A 19,428-nucleotide genomic window follows, 5' to 3' on the forward strand; every position below is an offset into this window, starting at 1 on the left:
TCAGAGAAAATGTACTACTCTCTTCCCCGTTAGGGAGTAACACAGATTTTGTATCCTGGAGATACTGCTGACAAGGTTTTTTGGCTAACTGCCAACCGTAAGCACTCATGAATAGAGTTTTCCAGTTTGGAGATAGAGTGGGTAATACCTCTGAAATATGATCCTCACCGAAACCAGAGAGGAAATTGGAAGATTTTAACTTGCAGGAAAACAGCAAGAGAAACAAGTCTTTTTCCTCTCCCCACCTTGCACTTCTTTTAAGTCTTGCTTTCTGACTTTGGTATGGTGAAAATCATCAAAGATGACCCTGCCTTATACTTTTTTTATCTCCAAAAGAGATGTGAAAAGACCATTTCAGATTTTCACAACTTTACCAATATTATTCTTCATGAAAGTTCATTTTAGGAGTGAAATGTTATATGGTGATTTGCTGGGTAATGTGCAGAGTTGCTTTGCTAATCAACAAAGCTTTGTTAATCAAAGAGAGAATGAAAACCACACAGAAGATTATTTTCAAAAGCAAAAATACTAACTGCTACATTTTGGAGATATGTAACTTATACAGTAGTAGCTGAGACAAATGTTAAAAATCCAATCCAGAAAGGTTATTTAGGTTAACATAGAAGATGGCATCAATATAGCTCTGCACTCCCTCTCTTACATTAACTTCACTCTCCAAATCTTGCCGTTTCCAACACAATGCAGTCCTCTCTAGACTGAGAAAAGAGAGAAATAAATTCATACTTTTGCTCATTGGCAGAATACTTGTAGTTATCTTAATGTGTTTCTCCTCAATAACAGCCTCTTTTCAGGAAAGATATTTATTGTTCCATGTGTATTTTATCTTTCAGCGTATCAGAAACAGACCCAAGACACTTTTACAGGAACTCAGAATGGTAGGGATCAGAAGGGATCTCTGGAGATCTAGTTCAACCCCCGCTGCCCTCCTGCTAATGCAGGTTCACCTAGATCAGGTTGCCCAGGAACACATCCATGCAGGTTTTGAAAGTCTCCAGAGAAGGAGACTCCACAACCACTCTGGGCAGCCTGCTCCAGTGCTCCATCACATTTTACTCGTCCACCTCGTATTCGGCACACCACATTTTTTAGCAAGTTCTGGTCATCAAAAAAAACCCCAAGACTTCCCTTGGTTAGGCCCACAATTTCCAATTAGAAAAACACGGATTTCACTAGCTCACAGTATGATTTTAGTTAGACCCCAAGGCAAAAGGACACACTGCAAATTTCTAAGAGACAAGTACCGAAATGGAAACAAATGGTCCCACATTTTGCCTTTCAGTAACATCAGAAGCCACCTATTTCACTGCATTGCACTTTCTCTGACCATCATTGAAGTGGGCCAGGTTCACTTTTGCATTTTTCCAAGTTCTTCAAAAGTTTATTTTTCCAATATTAAATTGAATATAACAATCAGCACATTTTTATGGACAATCAAAGTCCAATGTTTTTTACACTATGAAATAGAATAGTTCACCACAGTGAAAAGTTATCATGAATCTTATTCAGCAGCAAGTTATGATCATCTCAAACTGCTTAAAATGATTACCATCTGGGGCACACACTACATCAGGCTCCTTTTAGAGTCTGTTTCTCTCACTGATCATCACAAGCATAGCTGTGGTGATGGTTTCTTACTTTCTGTTTGCCCTATTGCAGCCACACATTTCAGAGTTTGGTTAAGGAAGTGTCATGCTCTTCATAGTTTTTCAGTAGGAAACAACCCCAAGCGCACATCTTTAATCTCAGAAGTCTTTCACCCTTATCCACCTTATTTTCTCCTTTACCTTCCAGGGAATAGAGCTGTTCTAGGACTGTTTCTTCAATTGCAAGGTAAAGGCAATTTGGGCCACATTATAAATACTTCCCTTTATTGGTAAAGCAAATACATAAACTGCCATTACACGCCCCAAGCCAAAGCCAAGTAATTTCACTGTTTCATCTGGATAAAGAGTATCAACCTGGCACTTCTTCCCAAGCCACCTATTCCTAGAACTAGAAAGAAAAATTGCCTGCCTGTAGCTGTTCAAGAGGAATAGCCTATTTGAATTCTAACAAGCCATTGTACCAAGATTTTCCTCTACAACGTCTCTGTGCCTTGAGACTCAAAGGTGGAGAATAGAAAATATAAGCATATGATGTATCATTTCTAAATACATATACACCAGCAAGAGATATACAGCATCTATTTGCCCACGCTGGGATCTGAAGTGCTTTGGTTAGCATTAGTAGCTAACTTGCTTAGCATGAATAGCTAGATTGATTAACAGTAGGCCACAAGCTGGAACCTAGAGATTGGTGAACTTAAACTCAACTCTTAGTTACAAGAATGCCTGGGAGTAGTTTTGCATGACTCTGATATAGTGTAACTGAGCTAAGCAAGTGAGGCGTTATAAACATTAATGAAGATTGTATGCTTAGGAATAGGAATTAGAGTGACCATTACAATCAAAAGGAAAAGGAATTATATAATTCAAAGAAAGTAAGAAAGACAGCATTCTACCTGGAGTCAGCAGAAGACAGATGGGTTCCAGGTGCAAATGAAAGAGAGATTGTGAAACTGTGTTAAGTAGGTAAAGTCACCTGTACCAAAAACTCCAGTTACCGAGGAGAACAAGTAACTGTTAAAACAATTTGATTGGACAAAAGATACACACTCGTTGCATGAACAAGTGCACAAACCACTTCTGTCCTAGATTGTGAGGCTTTAAAAGGCACAGGGATATAACTGAGAGTCTGTCTCCAGAGGCATTCATCTTGAGCTGACCCTGCTATTGTACCATTATTATTTTTGTGAGATTTGATGCCTGAGACTCTGCTTCAGAAAACCTGGGGTTCAAACTGCACATCTTTTAACACCCTTACATATACTACTGTGAATAAAAACTTCAACTATTAAGCACTGAACATTGTTCCACAGTGTAAGCTTAAATACAGACAACAGCCCTTGAAGAAGGTTCAGTAGGCTTTCAGAAAGGCTTAAATCAATGCAAAGAAAATCTGCTGCATGCAATACATTGTTCATGTTCTGGTCTTTGATCACTAACAGCTTCTTAATGCATCAGACTATCAACATTTAGTTTATCTTCATGAATACTATGGATAGCTTCAATGTATTTCACACGCTACTGTGCATTTAACTTGTTCAGTCCCCTTTTGGAAAGGCCTCATGAAAGTTTCTAGCATCCAGAATATCCTGGGGTGAGGAACTGCACAGCCGAGTCTTACACGCAATAGTTGTCTGTTTTTCCTGGTGTACGTCTGTCTCATGAGCATGATCCGATGCCTTGGCAAAGGCAGTAGAAGTCTATATCGTTCACTTTTCTTTAATGCCACTTTACCATAGTACAACTTCTTGCCATAGGCCGTTTGGTGGGGTTCTTTTTACCAGGCTGACACTTGACTTAGATACACAGCAGCTTACTGAGCACAGCAGCTGATCGTTCTCGCTCTTCTCAGCGGCTCCCAGCTGTACCACGTCCTGGCTGCGCTGTGAGAAGCACACCCCTCACCCCAGCGGAGTTAGCCCGCACACATCCCTACCCCAGCCACGGGCCGCTGCCTCTGCCGCTCCCTTTCCTGCTGGACTTCACCCGCGCGGAAGGGTCACGCAGCGCCTCGCAGCACCTCTGACCTCGGGAACCGGAAGGGGTTCCCGGACGCGCCGAGTGGCAGCCAATGCTGCCAAGAGGCCTGCAGCTCTCGAACGCCGCCTCGCCTTTCCCCTTCCCGTTGTAAGTACCGGCGCGCGCCCAGCGGTCGGTGGGGGCTGGGACGGGGCGGCGGACAGCGGCCGCCGGCCGCGTCGTCTCGGTGCGGTCTCGCCCTCCGGGCAACGGGGCCTGCTGCCCCTCGGGCTGCCGTGTGGAGAGAGATGACCCCGAAAGGAGCCGCCGTGGCTGAGGGAGCAGCTGCGCCCAGAACGAAATGGCGCCCGGGATGGCCGCGCGTGTGACTGCGCGGGGGTTCGCCTCGCCATTCAGTACGGCGCTGCGGGTCCCGTGGCAGCACGCCTTGCGCCTGGCTGGCGTTTCACTGACCCAATAAGCTCGGGAGATTAACAAATCAATGACGAAAAACCCTCCAAAGCCGAGAAAGTTGGGACTCCTAGAAGCAGACTTAGCAACATGCACAGAGTATAATTCTATTTGCAAGACTGTACTGAGTGAGAGGAAAATACGCAGTTTAATTCCATTTCTTCCTTTGATCTTCTAGGTATCAAAGACTTGAGAAGAAGTTGCTCTACACCCTCAGCTTTATTGTTACGCACACACGAGGGGTTGAATGGCATCACTACCTTTCGAGAAACATGCCATGTAACTCGGATCAGTTTGCTGCTTTGGAAAGGTTGTGACTGCATCATGACTGCCACTAGCATTTCATTTCTGTTACAGTGGTGGGTTGTGCATTTGCCACATTCAGCTTTACCAGATCAATAATTCCACCTATCTGCAGTCTGGTTATTAAAAACATGGTACTGCAGTCGTCATTAAAGAACTGCCTCCAGCTGTCCTGCATCTTCAGGACTCCAAAAGCTGGCTTCAGAAGCACAACTAGTGGAGGCCTCATTATCCAGTCTGTTTCTAATGATGTTTATGAAAATCTAGCTGTGGAAGATTGGATCCATGACCACATGAATTTAGAGAACCAACAGGTTCTTTTCCTGTGGAGAAATTCCCCTGCTGTGGTAATGGGAAGACATCAGAATCCTTGGCAGGAATGCAACCTCAGGCTCTTGAGGCAAAAAAATATAAAACTAGCCAGGAGAAAAAGTGGAGGAGGGACAGTTTACCATGACTTAGGCAATATCAATTTGACTTTCTTTACAAACAGGAAAAAATATGAACGAATGGAAAACTTGAAATTAGTTGTGAAGGCACTGAAAGCCTTGCGCCCCCAGTTAGATGTACATGTCACTGACAGATACGACATCCTGTTGGACAGGCAGTACAAAATCTCAGGTACTGCTGCAAAGTTGGGAAGGACTACTGCTTATCACCACTGTACCTTACTCTGTAATGCAGATAAGCTTGTTCTATCTTCTATACTAAAAAGTCCTTACAAAGGACTAAAAAGCAATGCCACTCCTAGTGTGCCTGCCTCAGTAAAAAATCTTTTTGAAGAGGATCCTAGCTTAACTTGTGAGATGCTCCTGGATGCCATTGCTGAACAATATGCTACGCAACACCAAATAGATCATCATATCACCTTAATAAATCCAGCTGATGAGGTTCTGCTTCCTGGAATTAATAACAGAGTGAAAGAACTACAAAACTGGGAGTGGGTGTATGGAAAGACACCAAAGTTCAGTATTAGCACTTGTTGTAACATGGTCTATAAAGATTCTGTGCTTGATGTTAAAGTAGATATGGACATAAAGCATGGAAGGATTGAAGTCTGTAACATTGGTCTGCCAGAGCAGTGGTTGCCACCAGCACTGTGTAGTGAACTGGTGCAAAGCCTTACTGGCAGTAAGTTTTGCCCAAATGAAACCACTACAGTAGCGACGACATTACTAAGAATGCTTCCACAAGATGATGAGTTGCACAGCAGGTGGAATCTGTTGTGTGAGAATATGATGATGTTAATGTGACTTGCATTTTGAAAATAAACATCTGCTGCTTCTTAATTTGTTGTATTGAAAACAAAATTAAAATGTCTATTTTTTTTTTCCAAGCTGAATTTTTCTCTTATTGGTTATTCAAACTGTTTCATTTACATTTTTGCTTAGCATTGCCTACTAGCAATTAGATTCCCCACTATCTGCACCTGAGGTCCCCAAACTAGAATGTAAGCAACATCAATGGGCTGCAGCTATGCATCACTCCATGCTGACAGATATCATTGCTGCTTTAAACCAGGGGAAAGGGTGGCAACATCCTGAACTGGCTCTGTAGTAGAGAAGATACAAATGGCTGATGCAGGGGGAATGGCATACATGGAAAACTGCCACTGTTGATGTACTAAATCACCCAGCCTGCATCCTATTCCTTGCAGATACTAGCAAAAGGCCATGTCTCAGCCTCTGAGCTGTGTGGAGAGGGACGTCCCCCTGGTTTCAAGTTGGAAGTCTTGCAGAGTACTAGTGACCCTCTTCCCCTACAAACATTGTAGTAAAACATTGTAGTGAACTAAGCTCTGTGCTGTGTAGTGAATCAGTTCAGCAGTTCCACTCTGAATTAGGGCTTTTATCCCCTCGTGTGCAAAACGAGAAAGTATGAGGAAGTTCAGTGTAGGGATTTGTGTGACAAAGGTAGGAGAGACTAACGGGGAGGGAAACCGTATGTGCCTGCTTTGTACCTGTACTGCAAGTACCATTATGTAAGAAAGGCTCAAGATTTATTTCACTGCCTTTGCCAAATAAGCATAATGCAATTTTGATCAGGTCAGAAGCAGTTTATTGCTATAGCTGTAGGAGAGAACCCAGTGCAGCAGTGACAGCCTCTGCTGATGTGACGGTTACAGTGTGTACACACTCTATTATGCAACTCCTTCACCAAACTGCTTTTGAATAGTAGAGTTAGTTAAATTTGAGAGGTTCATCAAGCAAAAAAAAGCCATAAATTCACCCTGTCAAGGTGTGACTACATCGGTGGAAATTCCATGCAGGGTGCAATACATGGCACAACCCAACTCATGTATTTTCCCAGAAGATGAACTGGGGTAGTAGGACTTAAAAGCATGGTATCCAGGAATGAGGCAGATAGTTACAGACAGAGGGCTTATTAGCAGATGACATGTGGGTTGTCCTGAAATACCAAAAGCATTTACTACTTGTGAATATAAGGAAACTGCAGAAAAATCAGAGGCTTATAAAGTGGATTGAGAAATGCAGTATCAATTAGGCAATAAACAATCTTGATGTAAATAGGGCAAGATAAATAAGGACTAGCCTGGCCTAGGAAAGCAACAATATTTATGCCCTTGGGGCTGTCCTAATCACATTTCTGAGGCTGTGGCATGAAGGAAGAGTTGGGTGGAAAGTTAGGGTGACTGACTCCTGCTGGACTTAAAAAACTTAAAATTAGGTATGTAAGCACACCTCCACAATGGGTGGAAGCTGAGGCATAGGAAGTTCCATGGAAACATGAGGAAAATTTTCACTGTAAGGGTGATGGAACACTGGAACAGGCTGCCCAGGGGAGTTGTGGAGTCTCCCTCTCTGGAGATACTCAAGACCTGCCTGGATGCAGTCCTGTGTGATCTGGTATAGGTGATCCTGCTCTGGCAGGGGGTTTGGACTGGATGATCTTTCAAGGTCCCTTCCAGCCCCTAACATTCTGTGATTCTCTGAATTCTGCCCAAGTGAGGCAGTTAAAGGGTTTATATGCTGCTAGGTTATACAATTTGTTCTTCAGCAAACTGTCAGATAAGCAAGAAGTAGTAACAGCAGTAACTGAAATTCTTCAAAGAATTCAAATTCAAAGACTAGGAAGCCCTAGGCAATACATGCTTTTGTGCATACCTCCCTCCTTTAATTAAATCATGCTGAGCTGCAAATATTCTTGGCAAGTGAGGCCTGTGAAGGCGTGTGAGGTGTTACTATGTGTGGTGGGTTGAAAATTCCCCCCAACATAAAACTGCCAGACCAGCACAGTTGGAAGCAAATGAAGCTGTATTTACAAGCAAAACTACAATCTAAAATGAAATGCAATGAGTATGCACAAAATATACAATATTTGCAGGTATTTACAAACAGCACAAGAACCCCCCTGGACAAATCAGGGGAGCTTCCTCTTCCCTGCTCCCTACCCCCCTGGTACATGATAGAGGAGAGAAAAGAGCAGAGAGTTGTTAGATACTCAATGCAGCCAAGGTCAGCAAAGCCAGCAGAAGCACCAGCCAGAGCAGAGGAAGTGAAAAGAGAGAAAGTTAGTCTATGTATGTAAGTTTTATGTCTGTAATCTGTCCAATGGGATTATTTAGATCTTATCATTATTTTCCTTTTTACAGCCACTGGTGATTTACTTACATTCTACTAGTTTCTGTTCAAGATCTGGGAAAATTTTCAAGGCAAAGCCTGAAACTACGACACTATGTTACTTGTACACTGATGTCTTCAGAAGAAGGCTAGTTAAACATCTTTTAGTAGGAAGAAATTACATGGCAGAACCAACCTACCTTTGGGTAAGGAGAGTGGTCCATGGGGGTGAATCCAGCCCTCAGCTAGGAGGACCAGTAGTCATGCTGTAGGACTGAACAGTACTCAGCAGACTCCGAAAGGGAAGGTGGCTTAAGCTGATCGCCACAGATGATGCCAGGAAGGAACAGTCATGGCTGCACAATCCAGGTGTGAATGGCAGCACAGAACACCACCTGGAGTGAGTAAAATGATTACAGAACTGTGCTCTTACATGGTTCTAATTTTCCCCCCCCATTAACTGATTCCCATTTCTCTTCATACATGGTATTCCCACTGATAGCAAAAGGAACATAGGAAAAATTTGCAATGCAGCACCAACTAGTACTTCACTAAAGACTTAATTGTACATGTGTACAGATATTGCATATCCATCAGATCCACAAAGAAATGTGCAGTCTTGGGTAGCAAATTATAATTGGAAAATGGATAAAAATTTCCAGCAATGAAGAGGCAAAAGACCATGCTTGTCTCTTGTGGTATATGTAGAGGACCACATCATAGGGGACTATTACTAGAACAGAGAGGCATATTTGTTGAGGAATGGCTTGAATCGCAGGGGCATAGTCTCTTCTCCCAGGCAAGCAGTACCAGAACAAGAGGACACAGTCTCAGGCTGCGCCAGGGGAGGTTCAGGCTGGATGTTAGAAAAAAGTTCTATACAGAAAGAGTGATTGCCCATTGGAATGGGCTGCCTGGGGAGGTGGTGGAGTCGCCATCACTGGAGGTTTTTAGGAGAAGACTTGACAGGGTGCTTGGTGCCATGGGTTAGTTGGGCGGTGTTGGATTGGTTGATGGGTTGGACGCGATGATCTTGAAGGTCTCTTCCAACCTGGTTTATTCTATGTATTCTATAGTTCTATGGAACAGCTGCTTGAACAAAGTGTGTAGGCCGTACTCCATCTTAATGTTTGCTGCTCGCAGTGAGCAGGTACGCTGATATTAGGGGATTACCACGGCCTTGAAGCCTGGAGGATGTGCTGGCAGCTGCAAGTGTGGATGGGGCATGGAGGGTCATTGTAACCCTGGAGCTGTGCTTGCAGCTGTGAGTATAGATAAAGGATAAGTAAAACAAGTAGCTAGAGAGGAATCTGCACGTAGACTCTAACTGTAGCTAGGCTGAATATTATGATGTAACCCTGGACTAATAGCCAATGAAATGATTACACTTGTGCATATTTAGCTGAAATGCTATATAAGCTGTGCTTTCTAACAATAAAGTTGAAGCTTGCTTATCAATCATATTGATTGCTGCAAGTCTTTCCCTCACCCCCCTCGCCGATGGACTTCTCTTCCCGACACATATTGTATTACAAGATGCAGAATTCATAAATATTTTGACTTCCCATTAAGTACTAAAAATTAAAGTTAATCTAAAATACTGAAGATTTTATTATTTTGCCCCTGTATGTTTGAACTAGGTTAAAAGACCTAAAGTTTTGCATTCAGGATGCTTACTGTATACAGTGAGCCTTCTTCCCAAAATGGCTGATCTAGAAGGCATTATGCAGCTTGAGTTATCCTCTGTAATGCAAACAAAAATTCAAGCAGATAACTAAAACTACAAATAATAAAAAATAACCTTTATTGTAGTTTAAAATAGGCATGTATTATATACAATTGAATAAAACTGACAACAGTGACTAGAAACTCAAGTTTATCACAGCAGCAAGCCAGGAAGGTTCTATGGAATGTTGAGGCGGACCAACTGTCACTGTTCAGCTTCTGTGGCATGTATGTTATTTGTTTTGCCGATGCAACACTGAAAAGCTGAGACATAATTATGCAAATGGATAAAAAGGCAAGCCACTGTCAAGCTGTGACACAGAGAACAAGGCAAAGACCAGCTGTGTTTCTTCTTGATAGCTGTGTAATACATTTGTTATGTCAGAGGTAATACTAAAAGAACAGCAGCATTAGATGACAGAAGGTGAAAGAATAAAACTGATAAAAAGAGAGTAATGGAATACACCAGGAAAAAGAAACATAGGAAAAGGGAAGTTTCAGCAATGAACATACTACTCAAATATACAGGCATACTGTATTACGAGATGCAGGAAGTATTAAGGCACTTAATCTGTCTTGAAGTTGCAAAGACGTTGATGAGAACTGCAAAAGAGGCCACTGCCTGCTCTTCATGTCAGGATGTACAGCTTTCCTAGATTCTTGCTGACAATGATCAAGAACTCTTATTATTAGGCGAAAAAGAACCATCAGCTCAAGTGATACTTTCTTCTTTCCAGAGGGTGAAAGGAAGGCAAGAAAAGGCTTTGTCATTTTTTTCAATTAGCATATTCCTCAGAATCATTATTAACAAGAAAGTTTCAGAGTATCCACCTTCTGGAAGAATTTTAAAATCAATTACTGTTTTTCAGAGGACTATCTTAGTAGCAAGGAAAGAGCTTGCAGCAGTTCAGACTGGCATGGCTAGCTGGAAGGACATTAAACCTATGAGTCTGAGAAAAACATTGGTAGAGGATCACACAACCTTCCACACCTAATGCAAATGATGGAAATCAGGTATATGACCATACAGCATGGAATAAAAGAATATATAGGAGTGACAGGGAAAACAATTCACCTGTTTGCATCCTTTTCTACTTAAAATCCATCATGCAGACATACAAGACACTGCTTGGGGAGTGCAATGTTTCACCTGGGATTACTAGTAAAGTCTGTGAAATCAAGCATTACAGGATTGACTAAAACACAATGAACACTAGTCATGAGTAGAATACAGAGATTTAAGGAAATAAATGTATCAGGGGAGAATTAATTGGAGTTTGAATAGAAGTAACCAGCTGCCAAGGGCTGCCTGGGAATAATTGGTGCTTGTGCCCAGCTGCCTAGGGGTGTCTGGGAACACTTAGTGGGAACCCAGAAGCTCCCAGGTGTATGATAATAGGTAACATGTATCTGTAGGCTCCTTTGTTTATGAAACTGAGGGGGGATATGATGTGTTGACATCCTGGGATGACCACGAAAGACATTCAAGCTCCCGCTTGACCGCTAATAGACCTGAGGGAGATGAAGATAAGAAAGGCTATTGCTGGGCAGGGGGTGTGCAACCCCCTGAGTGGGCTGTGCGCATCAGCAGTACGGTGAGAAGTTACGTAACGCAACTGCAAAATAGGGTGGGGGCTTTCGCTCCAAGACCCAGCCTCCTGTGACACCTTGGCCCAATGTCACAGGATGCGGGACCCTCGAAAAACCTGACGGTTGCTACTGGGAGCTGCCGCTTCTCTGGTCCAACACGACAAGATTTGGTCTCACAGGGAGGCCTGCATGGATGGGAGACGGTCAGCTCCGCCGCTTTGTGATCTTCGGTGCCGCTGTTTCTTACAGGGTGCTTAGGGTAAGTTAGCTGCACTTTGCTGGGATCAGGCTCTGCTTCTGTGTTTCGTGGGTAACTCACAGGGTCGTGCTTGCTTTGGGTTTGTGCCTTGCAGTGCTGCAGAGCAGCCTCGTCCACCTTTTATATTAAATAAAGCCATACCTATCAGCACCTGTGGTACGTGTAATTGATAATTCCTTATCGAAATGAGCTCACTGGAACAATAAATAAGACTGTTCAGAAAATAGGACGTGTGGCAGCCCACCTTCAAATGCTTGTGAGGTGGTCAATTAAAGATCTAAAGAAAAAATTTGCTCAAGAAAAAATTAATAGTAAAAATAGAAACAACAGTATAGAGGCCTTTGAGAGACGGTATTGAGTCAGTTATGAAATCAAGATCGAGTTTGGACAGGGATTGGATTAGGATTATAGATGAGATACAGGCAAGGAATCATACAGTTGTGTTTTCTCAGACTGAAGTCTGAAGTATCCCTAAACTTGTTGGACTACGAACTTGGAAGAGTTGGGTCTGAGGGTAGACAGCTGGAGTCAAGCAGCATCTTCTAATCAGACTTATTATGCTTATAAAAATGCTTATTAAAAGCAGTCATAGTTGATCACATTTGCTTTGTATGTTTAGTATGAAAAATGTCCACTGTTGTTTCATGGCAAGGTCGCAAGTCAAAGTCACAGTATCCAATGCTGAAACGACCCTGCAGAAATTAAGAGAACTAACACAGTGAACACAGAATGAGCTACTCTACAGTCTGAGTTACTTAATGATATACAAATATTCTTACCTGTGGTTTCTTAAAATAATCAAGACCCCTTCCAATCTTAATCATCCATCCATTGTTGAATCTGTTTCAAAAATTCACAAAGGTCAAAACCATGAATATGTTGAATAAAAACCTTAGTTATAGTCACATGACACACAAGTTCCTTGTTTCAATCACAGTTATTTCTTAGTATCACCAATACCTGTGTGAACCATGGAAGACATTGTTCTTTCTAAGAAGACATCTATTGTTATGTTCACAGTTAGAACACGTGGAACTACAGAAAGCTGCTTTTATTGAGGACCACTGCCTTCCACTTTGTTAATTACAGCTGTAATTAGAAACTGTCTCAAAAGTTAGAGCTACGCAGTTTGACTTCAAGTAACTGACATCTGCTGATATTTTATATCACCCACCTAATTTCTCGATCATGTATTGAAGATGAAAATGCAATATTCAGTGTTACTCCGTAACTTCTCAATGACTGTTGAATTTCTTCCAAGCCACTTACTTGCTGACTCCTTCCACTGCCCTATTAAAAGTAAAAATGTGGCAGGGCTTTTTTTTTTTAAACTGTGCATTCTACTTTTGGTCATTTATTCCTACAATCATCAACAAAACCTTTTTAGTAATAACTTACATACAAAGAAAGTAATTTAGATATAGGCAGACTTATAGTTTTGAGAAGATAAAAAGCAGACAGATTATAGGTATACTTGCTCAGGGATGTGGAAGAGGAGCTCACTCTCAGCCCCTTAATGGGAAGGTTGTGAGTTCAAGCCTGCAGTGGGCACCAATGTCCTCCCTACTCTAGTCATGAGGTCTGTGGTGACAGGTTGGACTCGATGATCTTTGAGGTCTCTTCCAACCTTAGTGATACTGAATTAGTGATACTGAATTAAAACTAGGTTACTGTTTGAACCAAAATAAATGCAGTGACAGTTTGCAAAGTTTTAGGTCATCAAAGCCTCTAAAATAACAACTATATATTTTCTTTCTCTTCCAAGAGCTGTCTCTCAGATGTTTTGGTTTTGATGGCATTTTCCACAACAAAGTTTTCACCAAAAATTATCTTTTTCATTTAAGATCTTGCTTATGAAGAATTGTTTTAGCTGTTAGGAAACTCTGAGCTTATGAAATTTCTCATGTTCCACTATCACATTATCATTTTGCCCTTCAGCCGTGTTTTCTCCTGAAAGCGTGCCCCATTGTAAAAAGTACTGTCATGTAAGAGCAAATATACATTTAAAAATAAGTGTGTGTATATATATATTTTCATGTGGTATCATCTGAGCACAAGGAAACAAGCCAAAATCTAGACACTTACTTCATCATAGGAAGTGAGGAGGTGGATTGTTTTCACTTTGCATGGCCCCTTAACTATCATCTCGCAGAATCGAAGGAAGTTATATAACTGTAAAAGTTTTATTTAATTTAGTGAGTTGGAATCTCTCTTGTAGTTGCATCTCTATCAAGGTGAACATCTACTTGCCTGATGAGCCTGCCTAATATAGGGGTCCTCCACCCAAACTTCAGAAACAATTTCAGTAAGGTACTCTTGGAAAAGCTTCTCGTAGCAGAAACCTGTTGCATTTTCCTCTATCCTAATTTGCTTATGGTATTTGCCATCTGAAGAGAAAAAAACATTGCACAATTCCTGTGTTAACAACTGCCCCTTTCCTATGTTCATGTAAGAACAGGTACTTAAATGTGAACAGGTACATGGCAACTCCATACCTTGTTTCTCTTTTTCAATGTGTTTCTTAATGTCTTCAGCTCTGGTCATGTACTCGGATATTTTCTGCCGGTATCGGTGTTTTTTGGCCTCATCTTTCGTGGCTGTGAAGCAAAAGCACACAGACCGGTTCTCCTCGGGGCGGGGATAGCGCGGGGAGCTGGGCTGCGCCTGGCACCCTGTCCCCCGGGGAGACACCGCCAGCTCTCCTCTCCCTCTCCCGTGAGGTGACGAGGCACCGGGGCTGGGCCTCGGCAGCAAGAACGGCTCGTGTCTCCTCAAAATCACCCTCGGCTGGCAGCCTCCGAAAACTACCCACCCCAAGAGTTGGAGTGAAAGGCTATCAAACCGCCTCTCGTCCGGCCTCCGCCTCGCCCAGTACCTTTCACCACCTGCAGCAGGAGGTCAATGCCCTCCTGGTAGCACACCAGCGACTCCTGGAACCGAGACGCCAGATCCAGTTCCACCGCTCGCCTCACTGTCTCCGCCCCGGCCCGCTCCAGTGCAGCAGTGCCATCGCCCCCCGCCCGCGACATGGGAGCCGCGGCGCGGAGGCGGCAGGCGACCGGCTCGCGGCTGTCACGACCGCAGCAGCTCCGCGGGCGGGATGGGGAACGGAGAGCGGACGGGCACGCGGCGCATGCGCTCCGCTTCGAAACTGATGCGAGGGGGCTGTGCCTCACTGTTGTTCTTCCGCCGTCTCGGAACTAAGGTGCCGTGACCTCAATATCTGGCCGGAAGGCAGCGCAGAGAGATGGCGGCCGCGGCAGGCCGAGCTGGTCTGGGGCACGTAGCAGCCTGGAAGGTGATGGCCCAGGCTGGGGTTTGGTTCGGGCGCAATGCGGCAATTGCGCCGCACCTCTGGTCTGCGTGCGCTCCACCTGCGGCGGTGAGAGTAGCAATGAGGGGCATCGGGGAACGACCCTGCCAGTGCCCTGCAGCCGCCGCTGAGGAGGGGAAGGAGAAAGCGAGGCAGTTATGGGTAGTGCGAGGGACCAAGCTTTAGGCTGCTGCGACCCTCACCCCCGACTCGATGCGCTAGCGCCGTGGGGTCCGGTCGGTGTCTTCTCTGGGAGCAGGTGGCGGCCGCTGGGAAGGCCGAAGAACCTGCGGGCGGCCGGTATCAGCGCAGGTGGTTCTTCAACCACCGGGAGGTGTAGTAAATGCGGGATATGTGCTTACCCGCTCCGAATCTGAGTGGCTATGTAATCAGTTTGTAAGTATGAAGAGCTGTAAGGGAAGTCCTGACCATGTATGTCTTGCTGGCTTTGTAGATGCTGGGGAAAAGAATGGAGAGGATGGCGCCCGCAGTGTGGGTTCGTTGCCTTTTTACGAGGTCGAGAATTCCGGACTCGGTATGTGCTTCAGTAGTTGAGAAACGGAAAAATGTGTGTTATCGTGCTTGATTCTGTGCTTTCTGTAGAATGCCAAGATTATCTAGAGTTGTGAGATGAGCAGGTTCCTGGTATGCTGGGTAAAGAGCTGGCTGAAGAGTAGAGCATTAGGGTTGTAGTTAATGGGACTGCATCTGTGTGGCAATGAGTCAGCAGTGGTGTTCTTCAGGGCTCAGTCCCAGTGCCAGTTTTGTTGCAATATTTTGGTCAATAATCTGGATACAGGAGTGGAACGCACCATTAGCATGGTTGCTGATAGTAAACTGTGAGGTGCTCTTGACCCTCTCAAGGGACAAGAGGCCTTGCAAAGGAATCTAGATAGATTGGATTATCAGACAATTATCAATGGCTGAATTTTAACAAGAATGAATGCCAGATTCTGTACCCAGGATAGAGTAACACCGAGGGAAAATACAAACTGGAAGAAAAGTGGCTGGAGAGCAGCCCTTCAGAAAGGGATCTGGGGGTGCTGGTTGACAGCAGGCTCAACAGGAGTCAGCAGTGTGCTCAGAGGGCAAACCACACTCTGGGGTGCCTCAAATACAGTATAACGAGCTTCTCTAAAGAGGTGACTGTCCTGCTGTATTCAGCCTTGTAGTTGCTTCACCTTCAGTACTGTGTGCAGTTCTGGGCCCCACAGTTTAATGATGTTCAGGTACTCAGATATGTCCAGAGGATGGCATCAAAGCTGATCAAGGGTCTGGAAGGCATGTCCTATGAAGAGAGGCTAAGGATTTGCGGCTTATCTACTTGGGAGAAAAGGAGGCAACAGGGCAGTCTCACTGCTCTCTACAGCTTCCTGGGGAAGGAAAGTGGAGGTGGGGTACTGATCTCTTCTCCCTGGTATCTGGTAACAGGGCATTTCTTTACTGCTAGGGTGGTCAAACCCTGGAAAAGCCTTTTTAGAGAGGTAGTTGACCCAAGCTGGTCAGTATATAAAAGGCATTTGGACAATGTCCTTCATAACATGCTTGAACTTTTGGCAGCCCTGAAATGGTCAGGCACTTTGACATGATGGTTGTTGTAGGTCCCCTCCAACTGAAATACTCAAATAAATAACTACACCAAAGTGATGGAAAGTTTGACTTATGTTAGTTTTTTGCATTTTTAGCTTAGCTTTTTTAAAGATACTGTCTACTGTTGGTTGACTTTTTAGCATAAAATAATTCTTAAAGCCTGTGGAAAAACTTGTCATTCAGATGCTCCTCAATGTGAATTAAGTGTGGTGGTATAGAGTGTTGTCCATGTATTTCTGTGGCGTTGTATGGTCAAACTCAAGAGTTAATGTGCTCATCAACAAACCATTGTTAAAATGTTTCACTTGGTGTTACAAAAGCTAAAATTGAGGATGCTTAGTGCTTTGATCTTCTGAAAAGAAAGGTAGTTAAGCATGTAATACTTTTACCAAAGCTGAAGTGTATTGTGGAGGTATTTTTATAGAGCCATTAAGGTTGGAAAGGAGCTCCAAGATCAAGTCCAACCATCAACCCAACACCACCATGCCCACTAAACCATGTCTTCGAGTGCCATGTCTACACCTTATTTGAATACCTCCAGGGACAGTGAATCCACCACACATTGCAATGCCTGACTACTTTTTCAGTGAAGAAATTTTTTTCATAATATCCAATCTAAACCTCCCCTGGCACAATTTGAGGCCATTTCCTGTCACCCTATCACTAGTTACTTGGGAGACTGATGCCCACCTCACTACGACCTCCTTTCAGGTAGTTGTAGAGAGTAATAAAGCCTCTCCTCGTATAGTTTGGTAACTACAATAATAATTCAGATATTAAGGAAAACAAGCTCTGTTTTTGCTAACTTCCTATCGTAGGTATTTCAGCCACGTCCTGAAGACCATGAGAAGTATGGAGGTGACCCTGAGCAGCCCCACAAAATCCATGTTATTACTAGAATAAAAAGTGTAATTGGTCGCCCATATTGGGAAAAGAAGATAATACATGATCTTGGATTGGATAAAGTATGGTTGTGGTTCTTTATACTTATTATATACACTAGAAATGTAGAAACATAGGGTAGGATTAAGGTGGTGGGGGTTTTAAGGATCTCTGAGAAATTGGAGATGTCTTTAAGAGCTGGGAGGAAAGTTAATGGCAAATGCCCTTTTAGTGGTAATTCAGGATACGACTGCCTGGTACTGCTTTGCATGCCTGAGGAGAACCTTGAGAATTCTGCTAAAATAATAAAAACGGATTTGTAACTATTTAGAATTCAGTTTTCTCTGTGGGTCATATTCTGCAGGTATTGCAGGTAGGCAAATAAGACTTCAAAGTAAGGCAAATAAGGCCTCTAAATGCAAGAGTTCGTGTCAGGGATATGTTTATCCAAATTTCTTAGGCCAACTGGACATTGCACAAAGATTCATCTAGTCAGTGATATATAACAGAGAAAAATGTGTGCTTGATCAATTGAAGATCTGAGGCAAGAAGTCTTGCCCCTAAAATCCTGTATTTACATTTATAATATTTTAACAGTTAGAAGAAATTTGAATATGGGGATAAAGCTGAATTTGTCATTTTGCTGGAGTTGAGTTTGATGAAGTTTTGATTCGATATTTTTATGTATGTTCTTGATGCATGACTTTTGTCTAAACCTTACATTGGCAAATTATTTTGCTGATAGTGTAAAAACTTGAATAAACAGAGATTTGGAGGTTGGCAATGCATTTGTAAAACCTGCTCTATGCTTTATATAGGCACATCAGCCAGTACTGCACAAAAATATTCCATCTGTGAATTCCAAACTGAAGGTTGTTAAACATCTGATAAGGTTTGTTAGCTATTTCTTTAATTTGGAACATTTAATGTAATTCTCTTCTAGTGCTAGGACTTCACTAAGCAAACTCTTTTGTTTGTAGAATACAGCCACTGAAACTACCTTACGGATTACCTACAGAAGAAGAAATGTCAGACACTTTTCTTACAAGCAAGGGAGAGCTTGTCATTAAACGGCGTCTGAAACCTGTGGAGCAGGAGAAAATTCAGTCATAATTGTGCTGGTTGGATTTGTATTGTATAAAATAAATAATTTAAATCCTGAGTTAAGACTTTGTGTATGAAATGGAAGCGTGATTCTTCCCTGTCTTGTTAAAAAATGGTAGAGGTGGCACTGATGCTGAAAAGATTACACATGTACAAAGTTCAATGTTAGTACTACCTTGAAATATTCAATGAATGCTAGGCTTTCTGTCCTCATGTTTTAATTTTGTGGCTAGATTGATGCAGTTTGTGGCTAGCTAGTAGAAAACTTTAAAGTCAGACAAGGAGAAAAGTAAGTAGACTACGTCTAATGATGGTGAGGACATTTCCTAGTTGACAGTAAAGGGTTACAATTATGGAGCATGACTTCACCTCTACCACATCAGGGAATGATCTGGAATTGAAGGGCCCCCTGTTTACCAGTTACATGAGAATCAATTGTCTCTCTGTCAGGAGTGTCATTTGATTGAGGGTGGTGGTTGAGTGACTTAACCTTGGTTATCCAAATCTCACACTTGTTCCTTAGCAGTCTGTCATCTTGCCTCCATAGCTTACAAAATACCTGAACGTTTCATTTGGGAGGCACAGAAGGAGTAATTGATGTCTTGGTAGGTTGTATAATTTGTCATGCAGGAAACATGCTATCTCACTTCATATGCATTTCTTGATACTTAGTGTTTAATAATAATAGCTGAAAAGCTGCAGTGTATGGATGTTTATGCTTTTACTGTTCTAAAATGGTGACCTTTAGAAATCTGGAGACCCTGAAGTGTACCTCTTCAATACAAATCGGTAATTATGGGCCTCAAGCTTATAAAGTGACACCTTAGGTCTTGAACAGTGCTGCTGTGTGCATATTTTTATTTACAGTTTTAAGAAGTGTGGCCAAATTTAAGAAGCTGCTTCTGTATCAAATGATAAAGTAGTTGTCATTCCAACAAGCATAAATTCCGTAGCTTAGCACACTCTGAGACTCTCCCACACACTAGACTCTCCCATGCTGTAGCGGAGTTAATCTTAATGACTGTA

At 42.9% G+C, this 19,428-nt stretch overlaps 3 protein-coding genes across 4 annotated transcripts; 2 read left to right on the forward strand and 1 right to left on the reverse strand.

Moving 5' to 3' along the window:
- Positions 1–4,243: 4,243 nt before the first annotated feature.
- Positions 4,244–5,625, forward strand: LIPT1 (lipoyltransferase 1). The gene has a single exon (XM_009910130.2). The coding sequence runs from the start codon at positions 4,490–4,492 to the stop codon at positions 5,609–5,611; it is 1,122 nt and encodes a 373-aa protein (XP_009908432.2). The 5' UTR covers positions 4,244–4,489; the 3' UTR covers positions 5,612–5,625.
- A 5,436-nt stretch (positions 5,626–11,061) lies between these two features.
- Positions 11,062–14,570, reverse strand: MITD1 (microtubule interacting and trafficking domain containing 1). Its single transcript, XM_009910132.2, has 7 exons — positions 14,389–14,570; positions 14,009–14,110; positions 13,764–13,900; positions 13,599–13,685; positions 12,688–12,803; positions 12,293–12,353; positions 11,062–12,205 (listed from the first exon to the last, which is right to left on the reverse strand). The coding sequence occupies exons 1-7, from the start codon at positions 14,540–14,542 to the stop codon at positions 12,110–12,112; spliced, it is 753 nt and encodes a 250-aa protein (XP_009908434.2). The 5' UTR covers positions 14,543–14,570; the 3' UTR covers positions 11,062–12,109.
- A 95-nt stretch (positions 14,571–14,665) lies between these two features.
- On the forward strand, positions 14,666–19,141 carry MRPL30 (mitochondrial ribosomal protein L30). 2 transcript variants are annotated; one of them, XM_054163115.1, is made up of 5 exons: positions 14,666–14,718; positions 15,281–15,361; positions 17,235–17,381; positions 18,117–18,190; positions 18,279–19,141. In XM_054163115.1, exons 1-5 carry the CDS (start codon positions 14,668–14,670, stop codon positions 18,409–18,411), a joined length of 486 nt encoding a protein of 161 aa, XP_054019090.1. In that variant the 5' UTR covers positions 14,666–14,667; the 3' UTR covers positions 18,412–19,141. The 2 variants fall into 2 exon arrangements, with proteins under 2 accessions (XP_054019090.1, XP_009908435.1); XM_009910133.2 differs by having other exon boundaries at positions 14,696–14,811; positions 18,279–19,137.
- The last annotated feature ends 287 nt before the right edge of the window (positions 19,142–19,428 follow it).

Source organism: Dryobates pubescens, chromosome 7 (genome assembly GCF_014839835.1).
Source record: "Dryobates pubescens isolate bDryPub1 chromosome 7, bDryPub1.pri, whole genome shotgun sequence".
Taxonomy (NCBI): domain Eukaryota; kingdom Metazoa; phylum Chordata; class Aves; order Piciformes; family Picidae; genus Dryobates; species Dryobates pubescens.